Raw genomic sequence first — 17,973 nt, 5'->3', positions numbered from 1 at the left:
ACATGCTTGACACCCCCCCCCCCCCCCCCCCCAGATCACTGAATGGATAGTGCCATGGGTTGCCTAGCATCTGCTCATAGTGCTAAAAAAAGCACCAGTATTGGAGCATTTGTAGTGTGTGCTTGGGTACCACCCCCACACCACATCTAATTTAAGCTAATCAAGTACCAGTGTTTCAGCCGCTGCCACTAATACCTGTGCCGTAGAGCTACCCCATTGTTTTGTTCATCTAACTGGCTATGGTTGTTGCTCTTTACACGCAACATAAAAGAAGGATAAGGCAACAAGTAGGTGTATGTTTACTGTGGAGGTATGCACAAAATTCTTGGGCTCTGTGCAGGGCCTCATTATAAACACTGGGCAAATCTGCAACCAATCATTTACATTCTTCCAGCGAACTGCAGATGTAACAGTGAAAGCAGACTTCTGATTGGTTGCCATGGCTAACTGCCCACGTGCAAATGACCCCCACATAGACATGACAATAAACATGAACTGTATGCTTCACTCTGTACAGTCATACATTCTTCTTCCTTTAACCTGTATGGGTGAATCTGGTAACCCAAGAGTACCTACAGCTGATTTACCTTTAAGTCAAACTTTTGCCAACAGCATTTTCAGTCATCCATTTGGTCAAATTTTTATGACATTTTTGAGCAAAGTTGACAATGTTTTTAACAATGTGGCTCATTATCAGAGCAATTTCCCCCCAGCACCAAAAAGTGTTCTCTGGATGTGAGCGGGCAACAACCATTCTATCCTATGGCCCATAAGCTTTCCTTTTATTTTTACTGACATTTATTCTGATTTTAAAAGTCTATCCCTGTATTACCCGGCATTCCCTTGTTGCATTTTTGTTTAATGCAAAAACATAACAATTACAACTCCTTACACACAGAAATAGGCAGGGCAGGTACCTATAAATGGAATATTGTAGCTTGGGGAGGGGGTGCAGCATTCCCTGGGCTATAAGGGGTGCATTCCTGTGCCCATAGGTACTCTACACTTGCACCCCATATATATATATATATAAAAAGGCTGTTTAAACCTAAGATAGGTTGGGAGCCTCCTTTTGGTATAGTAATAGTTTTTTGCAGTCTAGGGGGCTGATTTACTAAGACACGAATTCGAATCCGAATTGGAAAAATTCCGATTGGAAAACGAACATTTTGCGACTTTTTCGTATTTTTTGCGATTTTTTCGTCGCCTTTACGACTTTTCGGAAATTGTCGCGACTTTTTCGTAACCATTACGACTTGCGCGAAAAAACGCAAGTTTTTCGTAGCCATTACGATTTGCTCGTATCTTGTCGCAACTTTTTCGTATTGAGCGCACGTAAGCGGCGGGCGAAACTTTCAGACTTAGCATGATTTTGGAAGCCTCCCATAGGACTCAATGGCACCCTGCAGCTCCAACCTGGCCCAAGAAAAGTCACCATACTGAAGCTTGAATGAATCCGAATCTTTCGTACTCGGCACGAAAGCTGCGAAAAAGTTGCGACTTTTCGCGCAAGTTTTAACGCTACGAAAAAAAACATTTTGCGCAACTTTCGGAATGGCTACGAAAAAGTCGCGACAATTTTCTGAAAAATCGCAAAATACCGATCATTACGAAAAAAACGCAATCAGACGCATTCGGCCCGTTCGTGGGTAAGTAAATGTGCCCCTATGTCTCCATAGACTACTTTGTATGACATTATGATTTTGATACCCTTTGACCCACAAACATGTCAGGTAACAGCCCCACTACATGGAAAGAGCTGACTAGCACTGGACTGAAGAATATGCTGATTATCTCCATGAAGAATAGATTGTGTTGTATCTTGGTGGCCATTGTTTAAAGCATCTGCATCTCCTATCTACTAGCTGTGGGTTTATTTTGCAGCACTGGTGTAGATACACAACATTTTGAACCCTATTTGACACAAAAAAGGCAATCTTGGCACAAATATTTATATAATAACATATACACAAACATCAGCTTGATATTGTCAAGACATGTCCAAGATCACACAGCCTGATTGGCTGGATTTCTCATGTGGATGATCTGGTGCCTGACCAGATGTGAGCTTCTAGAGAAGGCCTTGCCACATTCTGCACAGGTAAAAGGTCTTTCTCCCGTATGGACCTTCTGATGTCTGACCAGGTGGGAGCTGTGCCCAAAGCATTTGCCACATTCTGTGCACAGATATGGCTTCTCTCCAGTATGAACCCGCTGGTGTATAATAAGGTTTGAACTACTAATAAACCTCTTGCCACATTCGTTGCAGGCATAAGGCCTCTCTCCTGTGTGGACTCGCTGGTGCATAACCAGATAGGAGCCGCTAATAAAACTCTTCCCGCACACTTTGCAGTTATGTGGCCTTTCTCCTGTGTGTGTGCGCTGGTGTACAATAAGGCTGGCATTCTGAGTGAAATTCTTTCCACAGTCTTTACATGTGTACGACTTGGCTTCTACAGGGTTCCTCCTGTGCGTTGCTGGCTTTGGGCCTTCTGTCCTGTCCACACTACACTCAGGATAAGTACTGGAATCAGCTGCTGTTTGGAGTCCTTGATGTCTACTAGAAAGTAAGCTTTGTCTATGCTCTGTGAAGGTGCCTTTTTGTTTAGAGTGGGAAGCTTGGTGCTCAAGAAAATGTGAGTGCTCTCTAAAACAATCCCCGCACTCCCCACACCAGTATTTTCTTGCCCGTCTGATCCTTTGTTGGCCTACGCTCTGTGGCTTGTCATGTTCTGCCGTGGAAGCAACGCGGTCAGTACCAATTATAGCCCTCCTTTCACTTGGCCTCTCATCTTCAGGAGGACCTGGTCGCTGTTCCAGGTTCCGACTTTTAGGAGTTTTATGGCCTTCTGTAAGACAACTTTGCCCGGTTCTGCCAGCTGGCGAGTGATGCCCCTCTTCACTTCTACTGACAGACTCTCCTGAAAGCAAAACATAACCAGTTTAATCTATTTGTAACATGTTGGTTAATTCACCATTTTATGGTCATTACCCTGGGCCATCATTCATGGATCAACTCCCATTATATGCATCAAATAGATTTTAGCCTCAAAATGAACCTTCTTTCTGTGTCCGAGTAAATGGAGCAGGTGTACAGACAAGCTATCACAAGGGCTTCAACAATACTAAGCCCTTCCAGCACCCACATGGTACGATCCCTCTCTTACCTGCTGCTAAACGAGCACGATTTCTCCTCTTTTCAGTGTACAGATCACTGCTCACACACAGTCCTTCCCCTCGTCTGATTCTGGGCACAATCTCGGGCTTTACATACAGATAACCTGACCGAACCAATAGCAATGCTTTAATAAAAGGTACACCAAGGAGCAGACAAAAGAGGAGCAAGACAATGTTTCTTACCCACTAAATTCGGACTATGGTGAATTTTTGTCTTGAGATTTTTATTATGATCCCTTTGTCCGTCTTCCAAGGAATCCAGTTCCTCCACAGAGAAGCACACAGTAACATCATTCGATTTAGCAGATTCCTGAAACACAGAACAAATTAAATGATTGGATGCAAAGTCAGTCAGCCTTGGGCCTATGTGCAGGGAACAGCATACAACTCTGGCTATTCATAAGTCTGTTTTGCAGCAGCTTCTCTGCTATCACCAATGCCACAACAACCAGTGATTACAATCACTGGGGGTGTCTAGCATTTGGCACCCCCCAGTGATTTTTACCTTTCCTTCTCCTTTATAAGTTACTCAGACATCTCCTCTGACCACATTTGCTGTTTATATTGATTTATTTGTAGTGGTTTCTGAGGCTTCTGTTCTCTGCCTTAGGATAGCTGTGGACAAAATGCTCCTTGTGCCAGACACTTAGCCATCTATGAGTAGAGTTGCTGATAGAGAGCTGTTGAGCCAAAAACCTAGAACTGTTTGAGTTTAGTTACCCATTAAGCTACTAGTCATTCTACTACTATAACTTACTGAATATTCACCTACAACATTCTAGCATAAAGGTACCCACTATCCTACACACCTGCCTAAACATACTGACCTGAAATACTAAAAGGGACCTGGCACCCAGATCTTTTCAAATTAAACATGAAACCCCAAATCCTTTTTTTATTTACACATCCATACTATCTATTATATAGGCATATAAAAAGCTCAGCTGTCAATCATATATTGCCAGCCCTACCTCCATGCCTTAGGAATAGAGGCGGAGCAGACAATTACTTTCACTTTCCATTCAATACATTCTGATATAAGGTAAGATATGTTACCTCCATGCCACCAACGACCACCTGTTTGACATCTGAATCTTCAGTAGGGTCTCCTTCCCATTCGTCCATATGGGCAACCTGGCACCAAGAGCCAAGGGAAGTTACTGTTAGATGTAATATTTTGCTGGTTTTTACATCATTGTTCTAGACTTGCCATACCTATACCCTCAGTTGGCACACAGTTAAAGGGGAACTACAGCTCAAAATACATTTTGCTTAATGAAAGAATATTTAATTTTAAACAAACAACCATCCAATATACATTTTGATGGGTTTAAAATCTGTAAATGAATTTGCAAATAAAAGCAGTATCTCTCTGTCCCATTTTACACTTCTGATTCTTGATTCTATGTAACGGAAGTCAGCTCCCTTTCGGCCAACATTCCATTTCCCACAATGCCTTGCAATGCTTATTCTCAAGCCAGTAAGGGTAATGGCAGGCAAGGCGATTCTGACTGCTCTCCTAGCAGACACACACTGCTACATTTTCAAGCAATACACGTTACTTGACAGGATGGAGGGATTGGGGTTAATTTCTATTCACTTTGATTTTGGGCTGATTTAAAGTGTTTTTTCCCACTTCCATGGAAATATAAAACCATTCGGTGAGAAACTGAGCAAAATCACCCTGCCTGCCATTACACCCAACCACCTATCTTTTATGCAGAAAAACAAGCATAAGACTGCTTCTAATAGCCATTGCATGTACATATAACTTTTAAACCACTAACAATGTGTAATAATGTATATTGGCAAGTTTCTTAGAATTAGATTTTATTTTATTATGTAAAATGTTATTTTGGGTTTATATATCCTTTATTCATTTATTATTTTTTTTTTTTTTTTACTTTCCCTTTAAATTGACAGCGTTATAAATATTCCCTAAAAGTGTGTTCCTGAGTGTGTTTAGGTGGCATGGCTGCTATAATCTATTCCCTGGATACAGGGGGTTGCTGAAATGGTGGCTTGCTCCCTGCCCCAACCTGGATTCCAGTAGCAGCTCTATTGCCCCCACCTGTACTGCCCACTATGTGTTACCCACCTATGTATTTACATTGCTGCCCACCCCCTCCCAGCCATCCTATTGTCTGTTACCTATAGGATTATATACAAAGGAATAACCATTAAGCCTGAAAAATCATTCTTTAGGCCCCCCAGATCTCCAATGGCACAGTCCCATCCCAAACGCTTTCCCTACCTGCGCTATTAATTCCTGCAGCTCATCAACACCTCAAGAGGATCTTCAGCTCCCTGAGCCCAGGAGGAGGCGGGAGCAGAAAAGCTGGCCAGTGACTGGCTGAACTCCGTGTCAGGACATGGGGAGTAAAGATCTCGGCGCTATTGGGAGGTGTAGTTCGCGTTTCTTTGGATGATGGAACGATTACTAACCACGTAACTACAACTCCCAGAGCGCATTGCGCCTAGCATTGGGTAAAGGTCATGTGATGCGCGTTTGCCAATGACAACGTAGATAATGTGTTGGTTTTTGACCTGTCTATGCAACGGCGGATTATCTGCCACCCCCTTACCAAATATATTTTTGGCAGCTATGTGGCTGCAAATAGATTTGGGCACAGCCTGTCTCCTGCTGTAGGGCAGTACCACCCCCCTCCCAGGGACCTGCAGCAGGCTGACATAATTCACTTGTTTTCTGTGGAGAAGCTTTGAACTACAGGTTGTGGACTGTGCTGGACGTTCTTAAAATCTGTAGAGTTCTATAACGCAGAGTGTGCTGTGTAGCTTAATTGAATCTAATAGGATCCTCAGGCCTGTAGTGTAGCAGCTTCTGGAGACACATAAGAACCTGCTGTAGTCATCTACATACCAGACATGTCTCTCTCAAACTTAATGGTGCTCTACCTATTTTGGCCTGGTTACCTGGTCACACACACAAACAACCCAGTCTTCTGCTCCCAGTAGTTTGCATCAGAATTAAAAGTTAACCCAAGCAACTGAAAAAGCCTAAACCCCACCAAAATTACCTCAGACACAGGTAGCCTTGGGCAGAACTGGGACGAAGCCATTGGCACAATGGGGCATGGTTAGGGCCAAAATGCTCCCAAAGTAGTGCCCGTAATGGCAAGCGGGTCCAATAAGTCTGCTGACTTTATGTTACATAATTGGGCTGCAGCACGGTGTTCTATACATTCAGCCCCGTTGTGTAAAATGTGATCAATGAATCCATGTGTTGCTGTATAATGGGGGCATATACCTATAGGACAACGCTTGGCAAACCTGCTTTCCAGTTGCATCCCAGGCGCCACATCTATGTCTATATATATATATATATGTCACAGGAAAGATACCGCACTCACAGGTCTTAATAAAGGAAAAACAATGATTTATTTTTTCGGCTGTCTCCACAGCCTTTCTCAAAGTGTGGAGATAGCCGAAACGTCAGTTGTATGCTGTGAAAATAAATCATCGTTTTTCCTCTATTAAGACCTGTGAGTGCGGTATCTTTCCTGTGACATGTCTTCTGATTTGTTAATACTGCACCCAGGCGTCCAGTGAGTTTTTAAACGTGAGTGCCGGCTCCCAACAGACTATATATATATATATATATAAGCTATGAGGTTAGACTGTTATGGTTGGGGTTGTTTTCTCTGGAAAAGAGGCGCTTGCGAGGGGACATGATTACTCTGTACAAGTACATTAGAGGGGATTATAGGCAGATGGGGGATGTTCTTTTTTCCCATAAAAACAATCAGCGCACCAGAGGCCCCCGCTTTAGATTAGAGGAACGGAGCTTCCATTAGAAGCAGCGTAGGGGGTTTTTCACGGTGAGGGCAGTGAGGTTGGGGAATGCCCTTCCTAGTGATGCTGTAATGGCAGATTCTGTTAATGCCTTTAAGAGGGGCCTGGATGAGTTCTTGAACAAGCATAGTATCCAAGGCTATTGTGATACTAATATCTACAGTTGGTATAGATTGGTAAGTATAGGTTGTGTGTACTTGGAAGGGTTGAACTTGATGGACTCTGGTCTTTTTTCAACCCTATGAAACTATATACGTTGATGTGTTTTAATGAACATTTGAAACGCTGGTTTAGGTGCACAAGCTGAATGATTCTATTTTATTCTAAGGTACGGCTGCCATAGAGGAGTTTTCTATCAGTTAACACTTGCATTCTTTGGCACCACGCAGGAACACAGGTTAAAATGCCCAAGTGCACGAACCCTTAAATAGCATTTCCTATACGGCCATGGATGTTTGTCTGCAAGCACCCCTTTTGCTACAGGTTAGGTTGTCAATGTGGCTCTTTAAAACAGGTCACATAAAATCCAAGGGCAAAATGGTTAATTGGCAATTAAGTAAAAATGTATTCTGGACGCATTGGCATTCATTTAATTTATAACTAGCCTTGCAAGGGGTGATTTTATAGGGAAAATATAATAACAACAAAGCTGTTTATATATCTCAACACAGGTTGGGGAACTGGAATATTCAGCAATAATAATAGGAATTTCAGGCTGTGTTTCAAACCTTAATATCAAAATGGAATCAGGTGTTGGTCTCTGGGAGCTGTAGTTTTTTTCGTTGGCCAAAGCCTGTGATCCCTGTAGTCCTTTTCACTTTCTTAATGAATTGCACAGCTTTCCAATTTAAGCAGGTAGGGAATCCCTCCTAATGGCCTACAGATGGTTATTGTATTACTGAATATATCCATTAAAGAGCTGCAAAAGGTAAGGGACTAAATCATGTATTTTAAAATGTAATTCATGTTTAATAACCAACCAATAAAAGGTTTGAACTTGATGAATGTGTATCTTTTACAGCCTCAGCTGCTCTGTAACAACTGAAGGTAAGAGTGGAACACAAAGTATTACTGAGGCACTGCTGTGGGTTTGATTAAAAGTGCCAAAAATTATATGGGAATTTCTTCTACGTACCTGTCAGTTCTCATTTTAAAAAGCAGAATAAAGGATTTTTTAAGTGTATGGTTTAACTTTGCACCAAAAGGGTGCTTTATATTAGTATTCAGGGGTGATTCTGGCCCCTGTGCTGCCCTGATTTCACCCCCCACCTAACTTTTACAGAAGGTAGGGGGACTGCACTGCTAGTGCAGGGAGCACAATTGTACTAGAAAAGCCTAAATTCTGAATTTTTAAACAATTTTTTTGTGCTCATAAAGTTGCCAAGACTGTCTTTTTGCCACCTACAGCTACATTCTCGACTTACTTCATGAGTGCCCCTGGCAGTATTAGGAGTGACCAATGCAGTTCTATGCAAGATGGCAGCAGCTGCCAAAATGCTCCTGTGCCATTTAGTGGTGCGTATCCAAAATGAATTCCTAATTTAACAAAACTATTGTTAAATCATCAGTTAAAGCTTGGTAGCTGTTTCATTAGGTTATAATTAGAATATTGGCCAAATCTTGTATGTTAATGCTGCTTTCTCTGGTTTATTTAGCATGAAGAAAAATGACTTAAATGCTGATCGTGTGTATATGTCCATGAGACTCTGTGGCAGAAAAGAGACCAACACCACACAGACAAATATAGTTAAAGTGAGTAGATAAAGCTGATAATACATTCTTCGTAATCTGGTTTATACGTGTAACTGTGTATCTGCTTCCCTGCTTTTGTTTGCCTGGCAGGCTACTGCTCTGTGAAATGCTCTCAGCTTTGAGCAGATTAGAAATATGGCAGCGTTGCAGGGATAGGACTTGATTTTCAGGATGCTCAGGACCTGGGGTTTTCTGGATAAGGGGTCTTTACATAATATTGCATTGTAGATGGTCCAGAAAGGAGAGAGAATGCAGAGAGAGAGCTAGTTTTATTGATGCCTGGGGCCTTTGCAGCGATGCCATGCTCTATGTACTCTTCGCTGCATACACCACCTAGTGGTTTCAAAATTAGAAATTATGGGTTGGTTACAAATAAAAAACAAAAAACCTTTATTTTTTTTTCCTTTGTAAATTCAGTTAACAGAGGAGTCCTGTTACCACAGCAATATTTATCTTGCAGTTGCTGCTGCGGTCAGTTTGCAATTCCATCTTTGGGGATTATGTAATAAAAGGATAAGTTTGCCTGGATGCAGTTACCCATACCTACCAATCAACACGTAGGATTTACTGGTTATCTGTTTGAAAGGAAACATCTTATTGGTTACTGCTACTGGGCAAACTTAGTGCTTTTTATTACACATGTTTTATTAGGACGTAACTGCAGGTCTTTTGGTGACTGTAGGTATAATTCTGACATTTCATAATAACTTTCTACTAACCTAATTTATCCATTTTTTTTTTTCTGGTTTTGCAACTCTACATTTATTTTGTAGCTATAACTTAGAAATGCACTGGTTAATGGTTACGATAATGTAGCAAGAATCCATCATCTGTGACTGTGCTGCTATGAATATGTGCATTTGTTTTACAGAACAAGATGAAGTTTGAAGATATAGCAGTGCAGTTCTCAGAGGAAGAGTGGGGATTCCTTAATGAAAGACAGAAGCTTCTTTACAAGGAAGTGATGACTGAGAATTACCTTATGCTTCTCTCAGTAGGTAATCATGGGTGGAATGCAGGGCCCTCTGTAGTGGCGGTGGGGCTCAGAACTTAATATACATTGATGCATTGTAGAGCCACAGGCATAGAACGACTTATATAAACTGTTAGGGCAAAGCTATACAGGAGAAATCTGACTGTTCTGCTTGGGAAAGTCTTGAGTGAAGATAGCAGGGGAAGGTTCCCACTGACTGCAGTAGGGAATCACTCTCATAAGCTACCCAACAACTATCACTGGAAGCCTCAGACAGCCATCTTTTCCAGTGATAATCATAATGCAACTGCTGAATGTGACTAAACACACACAAAACTTGTCTGGCTACTTTTGCTATTTAAATCTCACCCTATTGTAGCTGCTCCCTCAACCCCACTTTCCTTTCCCAGGGGCTATTATTTCCTATTTCCATCTCTTCCTACTATACCTGCTATCCCACAGCCACAGCCCCTTCCCAGAGGCTATTATCCCACTGCTACTATAGGCACCATCTCTCCCTACTATACCTGCTATTCCACAGCCACTGTCCCTTCCCAGAGGCTACTATCCCCCCAATGCTACTATAGGCACCATCTCTCCCTACTATACCTGCTATCCCACAGCCACAGTCCCTTCCCAGAGGCTATTATCCCCCCACTGCTACTATAGGCACCATCTCTCCCTACTATACCTGCTATCCCACAGCCACAGTCCCTTCCCAGAGGCTACTATCCCCCCACTGCTACTATAGGCACCATCTCTCCCTACTATACCTGCTATCCCACAGCCACAGTCCCTTCCCAGAGGCTACTATCCCCCCACTGTTATTATAGGCACCATCTCTCCCTACTATACCTGCTATTCCACAGCCACAGTCCCTTCCCAGAGGCTATTATCCCCCCACTGCAACTATAGGCACCATCTATCCCTACTATACCTGCTATCCCACAGCCACATTCCCTTCCCAGAGGCTATTATCCCCCACTGCTACTATAGGCACCATCTCTCCCTACTATACCTGCTATCCCACAGCCACAGTCCCTTCCCAGAGGCTATTATCCCCCCACTGCTACTATAGGCACCATCTCTCCCTACTATACCTGCTATCCCACAGCCACAGTCCCTTCCCAGAGGCTATTATCCCCCCACTGCTACTATAGGCACCATCTCTCCCTACTATACCTGCTATCCCACAGCCCCAGTCCCTTCCCAGAGGCTATTATCCCACTGCTACTATAGGCACCGTCTCTCCCTACTATACCTGCTATCCCACAGCCCCAGTCCCTTCCCAGAGGCTATTATCTCCCCACTGCTACTATAGGCACCATCTCTCCCTACTATACCTGCTATCCCACAGCCACAGTCCCTTCCCAGAGGTTACTATTGTATCCTGCTATCCCACAGCCAGCAATATTATAATTCATTATGCATATACTACTAATTTAGCTTACAGCAGAAGTACCCAAACCATTCAACTGAAGGAAAGCTTGCAAACTTCTTGTAATTATTTCCCTGTTTGGAATTAAACCTAGGAACTCAGTGCTGTAAAGTAACTGTGCTAGCCATACTTCCACTGTGCTGGTTATTTATTATTTTTAACAGTAAAAACATTTAAATACCTTAATGGAGAAAATTCAGATAAATCCAGAATGTGTGTCATTTTGACAACTCCAACTAAAAGAAGAGGAAATTCATAATAATTAAATATCTGTGCCATTATTCCCCGGCTACTGCTGAAGTGGAATCTGCTTTCCCTGTGGCTACCCACATTGATATGGAAGGAACAGGCTGTTGGGTAACCCTTGAGTTGTCTGTAGTGATGTACAGCAGCTAACAATGCTTGCACCTTATTGTGGCAAAGGTTCCAAAGGAAAACCCACATACATGCATAAGACACAGGTATCACTGTCATTATTTGCTCAAAATTTCCATTGTTCCACTAGGGGCTCCTTTGTTTTGCTTTAGTCATTTTACTTTGTCCTTGAATCAATTCTGTGAAGTGATATAAGCGTAAAAGGATGCCATCAACTGTTTAAAACCATGTAGGAATTTGACATACTGAGCACCTTATTAGGTTGGGTTGCTCTGTGCTTAGTGGACAACAACCCAATATTAGGAAGAGGTGAAGAGGTTTGGAAGCTCCCTCCCAGTCATTGCTAGCATTGTTTTTGCTTAACAAAATAGTGTCCCCCAAGGGTGGGCTCTGTTAGCTGTGCTATTCTAAGACAGTTTGCAGTTGGTCTTCATTTATTTGTGGATTTCAAATTATTTTGCTTTATGTTCAGCAGTTCCAGTTTGGAATTTCAGCAGCTGGTTGCTATAGTCCAGTTTAACCTAGCAACGAGGCAGTGGTTTGAAAGAGAGACAGGAATATGAATAGAATGGGGCATGAATAGAACGATAAGTAATAAAAAGTAACAATGAAATTGTAGCCTCACAGAGCAACAGTTTTTGGCTGCTGGGGTCAGTGACCCCCATTTAAAAGTTATAAAGAGGCAGAAGAGGAAGGCAAATAATTAAAGAAACTATAAAAATTGTAAGCCCTTTTATAACCTAAAAATTAATGGAAGTGAGTTACCCCTTAAATGCCTTCCATAATATGCTTTAGGATTCCTTTTCAGTACTATTCAACATCTTTTTTTTTTTTTTTTTTTTGTTTGTTCTCTCTAAATAGTTGAAAATCCAGATGTGTGCCCAATAAAATATGAGACATTAAACATGGATGACAAAGTGCAAATGCTGACTGATCTTCCTTCCTGTGACAGTTACTTCTCAGCCCCCATTTCATATAACCTTCAAAAAATGAAGGTTAATTCAGATGGTCGCACCGGAGATACTCTGCAGATTTTGAATAATGGGAGAAAATATAAACGTAAAATCCGCCGTAGGAAACAAAACCACCGAAGGAAACCTGCCCGACCTGTTGTTCCGGTGAACAGAAAACCCCTTGCCTGCTCCCAGTGCGGGAAACAGTATGTGAAGAAGCTGTGCCTGGTGAAACATGAGAGAACCCACTTGGAGAACCCACTTTACAAATGCAGTGAATGTGGCAAGTGCTTCTCCCATAGTTTCCATCTGCTCAGGCACACGAGGAGCCACAATATTCAGAAACCTTTCCACTGCCCTGACTGTGCAAAATGCTTTACAGATAATTCAACACTACAGAAGCACCAGAGAATTCACTCGGGAACAAAACCCTTTGAATGTTTAGATTGCGGCAAATGCTTTACTATAAGCACCTATCTGATTGTACACCAGAGAACCCACACAGGGGAAAAACCCTATAAGTGCAGTGAGTGTGACAAAAGCTTCAGCCAAAGCTCAGCCCTAAATGTACACCAGAGGATTCACACTGGGGAGAAACCCTATGCCTGCACTGTTTGCAGGAAAACCTTTAACCACCATTCACATCTTATTACCCATCGAAGAATACACACCGGAGAGAAACCATTTGCATGCACAGACTGTGGCCGTAAATTTAACCACAGCTCCCACCTTGTATCTCACAGGAGGAGACATACAGGGGAGAAACCCTATGCCTGCACTGAATGTGACCGGGCCTATGCTCAGAGGCAACAGCTTGTAAAGCACTTGAAGGCACATGTAGAGGAGGGATTGATTTAGCGTCACCGCTATGACCTCACCTTCAATTTGTAAAGGCTGTGTCGATGTTAAGCAATTTTTCAAAAAAATAATATAATAATAATAATAAAATAATATCCTAAGTAATGTATTGTCTGTCTTTGTCTTAGAAGTCAGTAGAAGTAAAAATTGTAATTAAAGGGGTCGTTCACCTTTGAGTTAACTTTTAGTATGTTATAGAATGGCCAATTCTTAGCAACTTTTCATTTGGTCATCATTATTTATTTTAAATCGATTTTAAATTATTTACCTTCTCCTTCTAACTTTTTGCAGCTTTCAAATGGGGGTCACTGACCCCAGCAGTCAAAAGACTATTGCCCTGTGAGGCTACAGTTTTATTTTTATTGTTACTTTTTAGTACTTATTTTTCTATTCAGGCCCTCTCCTATGTATATAACAGTCTCTCATTCAAACCACTCCCCTGGTTGCTAAGGTAATTTAAACCCTAGCAACCAGGTAGCCGCTGAAATATCAAACTCAAGAGCTTCTGAACAAAAATCGAAAAAATTAAAAAAACTGCAAAAAAGACCAATTTCAAATTGTCTCAGAATATTACTCTCTACACATCATACTAAAAGATAACTCAATGATAAATTGTGGTTGCAGAACCACCCTGCACCATGTCTGTGTGACTCTTTAAAGCAGTTATTATTAAATAGGTTACAGAGAGTCTCTTTTACATATCCCCTCCCCACCTACCTAATTGCAGAAGCTGATTCATCATATTAAAGCCTTAACCTTTTTAGTGCCATAGGACGTAGATTCTACGTCCTAGGCACTAAAGGACCAAAGTGCCATAGAACGTAGAATCTACGTCCTATGGCACTTTCGGGTTTACAAGCGCTGCGCTCGCTTTTAAAGCAGCGCAGCGCTTGTAAAGCCTGCACAACCCCCTAGGCAACGAGCAAGTAAGGTCATACTCACGGATCCGGTCGCCCAGCCGCACCGATCCGGTCCCTTAGCCAATGACAGCAGTGGACACGCATTGATGACGTGTCCACTGCTGTCCCTTTAAATGTCGCCGCCCCCGCGTCGCCTCTTCACTCCTGCTGTGCACGTGTGACTGCTGGAGCCCCCCTGCTGCCTTCCTGCTGCCTTCCTGCTGGATTGGTCGCCCTGATTGCCTGCCTGCATTGTGTGAGCTGAACTACAACTCTCTAACCACTGTTTATTTTGCTTATTTTATCTCAACTGTCTAAAAATTTTTTTTTTTTTTTTTTTTCCATTTCTTCTTCTATCTTTGTCATTATTACACTTTTACACACATACACACTTATTTACAACTTTCCAAAGCACACACAGACACTTACACACACACTTACACTTAGAAAAAAAAAAAAAAAAAAAAAAAAAAAAACTTTCTTTCTTTTCTTTTCTTTCTTTCTTTGCTTCCTTTGGCAGTCTTTTTTTTTACTAAAACTTTATTTCTGATCTTGCTCTATAATTATCTGATTTATTTGGTTGCATTTTAGTGTTTTTTTTGGCATTTTCATAATTGATTTCTGTTTTTATTGCACTGTAACTTTTGTATTGCTATTGGGTGCTGAATTTGCAGTGACGTTGGTGGATCCAGGGCTCTGGCCACCGATTTCATTGCAATTATTGTTCTTCTGTTGGTTTAGGTGGTTTTATTCGGTTTTACTGATTTTATGGTGTTTTATCCTTGCATTGTTCTTTATTGTGTGTTTAGTGCCCCAAAAAAGGTTGCTTTTGCAGTGACATTGGTGGATCCAGGGCTCTGACCACCGATTTCATTGCAATTATTGTTCTTCTGTTGGTTTAGGTGGTTTTATTCGGTTTTACTGATTTTATGGTGTTTTATCTTTGCATTGTTCTTTATTGTGTGTTTAGTGCCCCAAAAAAGGTTGCTTTTGCAGTGACATTGGTGGATCCAGGGCTCTGACCACCGATTTCATTGCAATTATTGTTCTTCTGTTGGTTTAGGTGGTTTTATTCGGTTTTACTGATTTTATGGTGTTTTATCTTTGCATTGTTCTTTATTGTGTGTTTAGTGCCCCAAAAAAGGTTGCTTTTGCAGTGACATTGGTGGATCCAGGGCTCTGACCACCGATTTCATTGCAATTATTGTTCTTCTGTTGGTTTAGGTGGTTTTATTCGGTTTTACTGATTTTATGGTGTTTTATCTTTGCATTGTTCTTTATTGTGTGTTTAGTGCCCCAAAAAAGGTTGCTTTTGCAGTGACATAGGTGGATCCAGGGCTCTGACCACCAATTTCATTGCAATTATTGTTCTTCTGTTGGTTTAGGTGGTTTTATTGGGTTTTACTGATTTTATGGTGTTTTATCTTTGCATTGTTCTTTATTGTGTGTTTAGTGCCCCAAAAAAGGTTGCTTTTGCAGTGACATTAGTGGATCCAGGGCTCTGACCACTGATTTCATTGCAATTATTGTTCTTTGATTGCTTTTAGTGGTTTTATTCCATTTGATTTCAGTTGTTCTAGAAAGGTCCAGAGGTGCTAAGTTCAGATTGTTCTGGTAGTTTCTATTGCCAAAGGTTAACTCCTGGTCATCTCTTGCTGGCTTGAGTTTATCAAAAGGTTACAGTGAGTTTTTTTTTTCTAGCTTCTCCTATTACAAGTGTTCTCCTATTACATTATTACATCATTACAAGTGTTGTCTTGCTTTTTTTTTTTTTTTTTTTTGCTTGCTTGTTTTGACTTTGCCTGCTGATTGCTAGATTTGTAGTTGTCTGTATATTTCTGGCACAATGGCCAAACGGTTTTACAGCACAGAGGAAGCTGCTAGGTATTGCATGGACTCCAGCTCAGAAGAATTTAGCGATTCTGGGTCTGAGTATGTTCCATCTGACCACTCTACTGAGGAATCAGAGATAGAGGATAGTGACACGGTTAGCGCAGAGTTTAGTAGTGGTGGCACGCTTACTGCTGAAGAGGCAGAGGCTAGTGGTAGTGCCCAAGATGTACCCATGGATGTAGAAGAGGGTGAGGGTAGCACTGATGCAGCAGTTGGAGAGCCTGCGTGGGGGCCTCCCTGTAATTATGTCCCTGAAATTCCCCCTTTCACTGCAGTCCCTGGCCTCAGTGTGGACACCACTAATTTTGAAATTATAGATTTTTTTAATCTCTATATTACAGAGGCCATCCTACAGGACATGGTCCGTTACACAAATTTGTATGCTGAGCAGTATCTTGCCAGCAACCCTTTACCGGGTTTTTCAAGAGCCCAGGCATGGTATCCCACAAATATAAACGAAATAAAAAGATTCCTGGCTCTTACATTGGCAATGGGACTCGTAGAACGTAATTCTTTAGCTTCCTACTGGGATACCAATACAGTCCTTTCCATCCCTCTTTTTTCAGCCGTTATGGCAAGAAACCGTTATCAAATTTTATTGCGGTTTCTTCACTTTAACGACAACACAACGGCTGTTGCCCCTAATGAGCCCGGTTATGACAGGCTTTATAAATTGAGGCCCCTTATAGATAGCCTGTCTCAGCGCTTCGCAGAGGTTTACACCCCCTCCCAAAATGTCTGTGTAGATGAGTCCCTTTTGCTCTTCAAAGGGCGCCTAAAATTTCGCCAATATATCCCTAGTAAGCGTTCTCGCTATGGGATTAAATTTTACAAACTCTGTGAAAGCAGCACGGGCTACACTAGTTATTTCATGCTGTATGAGGGAAAGGACACTAATTTGGACCCCCCCGGTTGTCCCACTGACTTGACTACCAGTGGTAAAATTGTTTGGGAGCTCATAACTCCACTGCTGGGCCGAGGTTACCACTTATACGTGGATAACTTTTACACAGGCATCCCTTTATTTAGAGCCCTAAATTCTTTGGACACCCCAGCCTGCGGCACAGTCCACCGTAACCGCAAAGGACTGCCCAGGGAATTGCTGGATAAGAAACTGAAGCGTGGAGAAGTACATGCTCTAAGAAGCAATGAGCTCTTGGCCATAAAATATTCAGACACCAAAGTTGTTCTTATGCTTACTACTATCCACGATGAGACCATGATTGTCCAACACAGAAGTGGCGGTAGGCCCTCAAAAACAAAGCCCCTGTGTAGTAAAGAATATAGTAAGCATATGGGTGGTGTTGATAAATCCGACCAAATACAACATTATTATAATGCCACCCGAAAAACCAGGGCCTGGTACAAAAAAGCAGCAATTTATATGATCCAAATGGCCCTTTATAATTCTTATGTCGTTTACAAGGCGGCAGTACCAGGCCCCAGATTGTCTTATTATAATTATTTGCTGCAGTTGCTCCCTGCCTTGTTGTTTGGTGATGTAGAGGAGGTTCCTGACATGCCAGGTAATGACAATGTTGCCCGAATGGTGGGTAAGCATTTTATAGCACAAATTCCACCAACACCTAATAAAAGATATGCCCAGAGAAAATGTAAGGTTTGCCGTTCCAAGGGTGTTAGGCGAGATGTCCGGTATTATTGTCCCAAGTGTCCTAGCAAGCCTGCTTTGTGTTTCCACCCATGTTTTGAAGTGTACCATACTGTGGTACACTATGAGAGGACTTGAATTTTGTGTTTTTATAGGTAGGTTATGGTTCTCTGGGTTTGTTGGTGGAATAAGGATTTAGCATATCAGAATAGTGGACTTGGCATGTTCTAGGT

General features: G+C 41.9%; 2 protein-coding genes across 6 annotated transcripts; one reads left to right on the top strand and one right to left on the bottom strand.

The window, feature by feature from the left end:
• Window positions 1–1,857: 1,857 nt before the first annotated feature.
• On the bottom strand, window positions 1,858–7,792 carry znf397 (zinc finger protein 397). 2 transcript variants are annotated; one of them, XM_018096537.2, is made up of 5 exons: window positions 7,719–7,792; window positions 4,234–4,311; window positions 3,361–3,487; window positions 3,168–3,281; window positions 1,858–2,921 (listed from the first exon to the last, which is right to left on the bottom strand). In XM_018096537.2, the coding sequence occupies exons 2-5, from the start codon at window positions 4,300–4,302 to the stop codon at window positions 2,008–2,010; spliced, it is 1,224 nt and encodes a 407-aa protein (XP_017952026.1). In that variant the 5' UTR covers window positions 4,303–4,311; window positions 7,719–7,792; the 3' UTR covers window positions 1,858–2,007. The 2 variants fall into 2 exon arrangements, with proteins under 2 accessions (XP_017952026.1, XP_002937466.2); XM_002937420.5 differs by lacking the exon at window positions 7,719–7,792 and adding an exon at window positions 5,432–5,562.
• On the top strand, window positions 7,789–13,444 carry LOC100485688 (oocyte zinc finger protein XlCOF6.1-like). 4 transcript variants are annotated; one of them, XM_031890928.1, is made up of 6 exons: window positions 7,789–7,918; window positions 8,012–8,037; window positions 8,398–8,505; window positions 8,646–8,742; window positions 9,614–9,740; window positions 12,390–13,444. In XM_031890928.1, the coding sequence occupies exons 4-6, from the start codon at window positions 8,647–8,649 to the stop codon at window positions 13,337–13,339; spliced, it is 1,173 nt and encodes a 390-aa protein (XP_031746788.1). In that variant the 5' UTR covers window positions 7,789–7,918; window positions 8,012–8,037; window positions 8,398–8,505; window position 8,646; the 3' UTR covers window positions 13,340–13,444. The 4 variants fall into 4 exon arrangements, with proteins under 4 accessions (XP_031746788.1, XP_031746789.1, XP_012824661.1 ...); XM_031890929.1 differs by lacking the exon at window positions 8,398–8,505; XM_012969207.3 differs by lacking the exons at window positions 8,012–8,037; window positions 8,398–8,505.
• The last annotated feature ends 4,529 nt before the right edge of the window (window positions 13,445–17,973 follow it).

This window comes from Xenopus tropicalis, chromosome 8 (genome assembly GCF_000004195.4).
Source record: "Xenopus tropicalis strain Nigerian chromosome 8, UCB_Xtro_10.0, whole genome shotgun sequence".
NCBI lineage: Eukaryota > Metazoa > Chordata > Amphibia > Anura > Pipidae > Xenopus > Xenopus tropicalis.
Note: the sequence above shows the minus strand (reverse complement) of the source record. Positions and strands in the feature narration are given on the sequence as shown.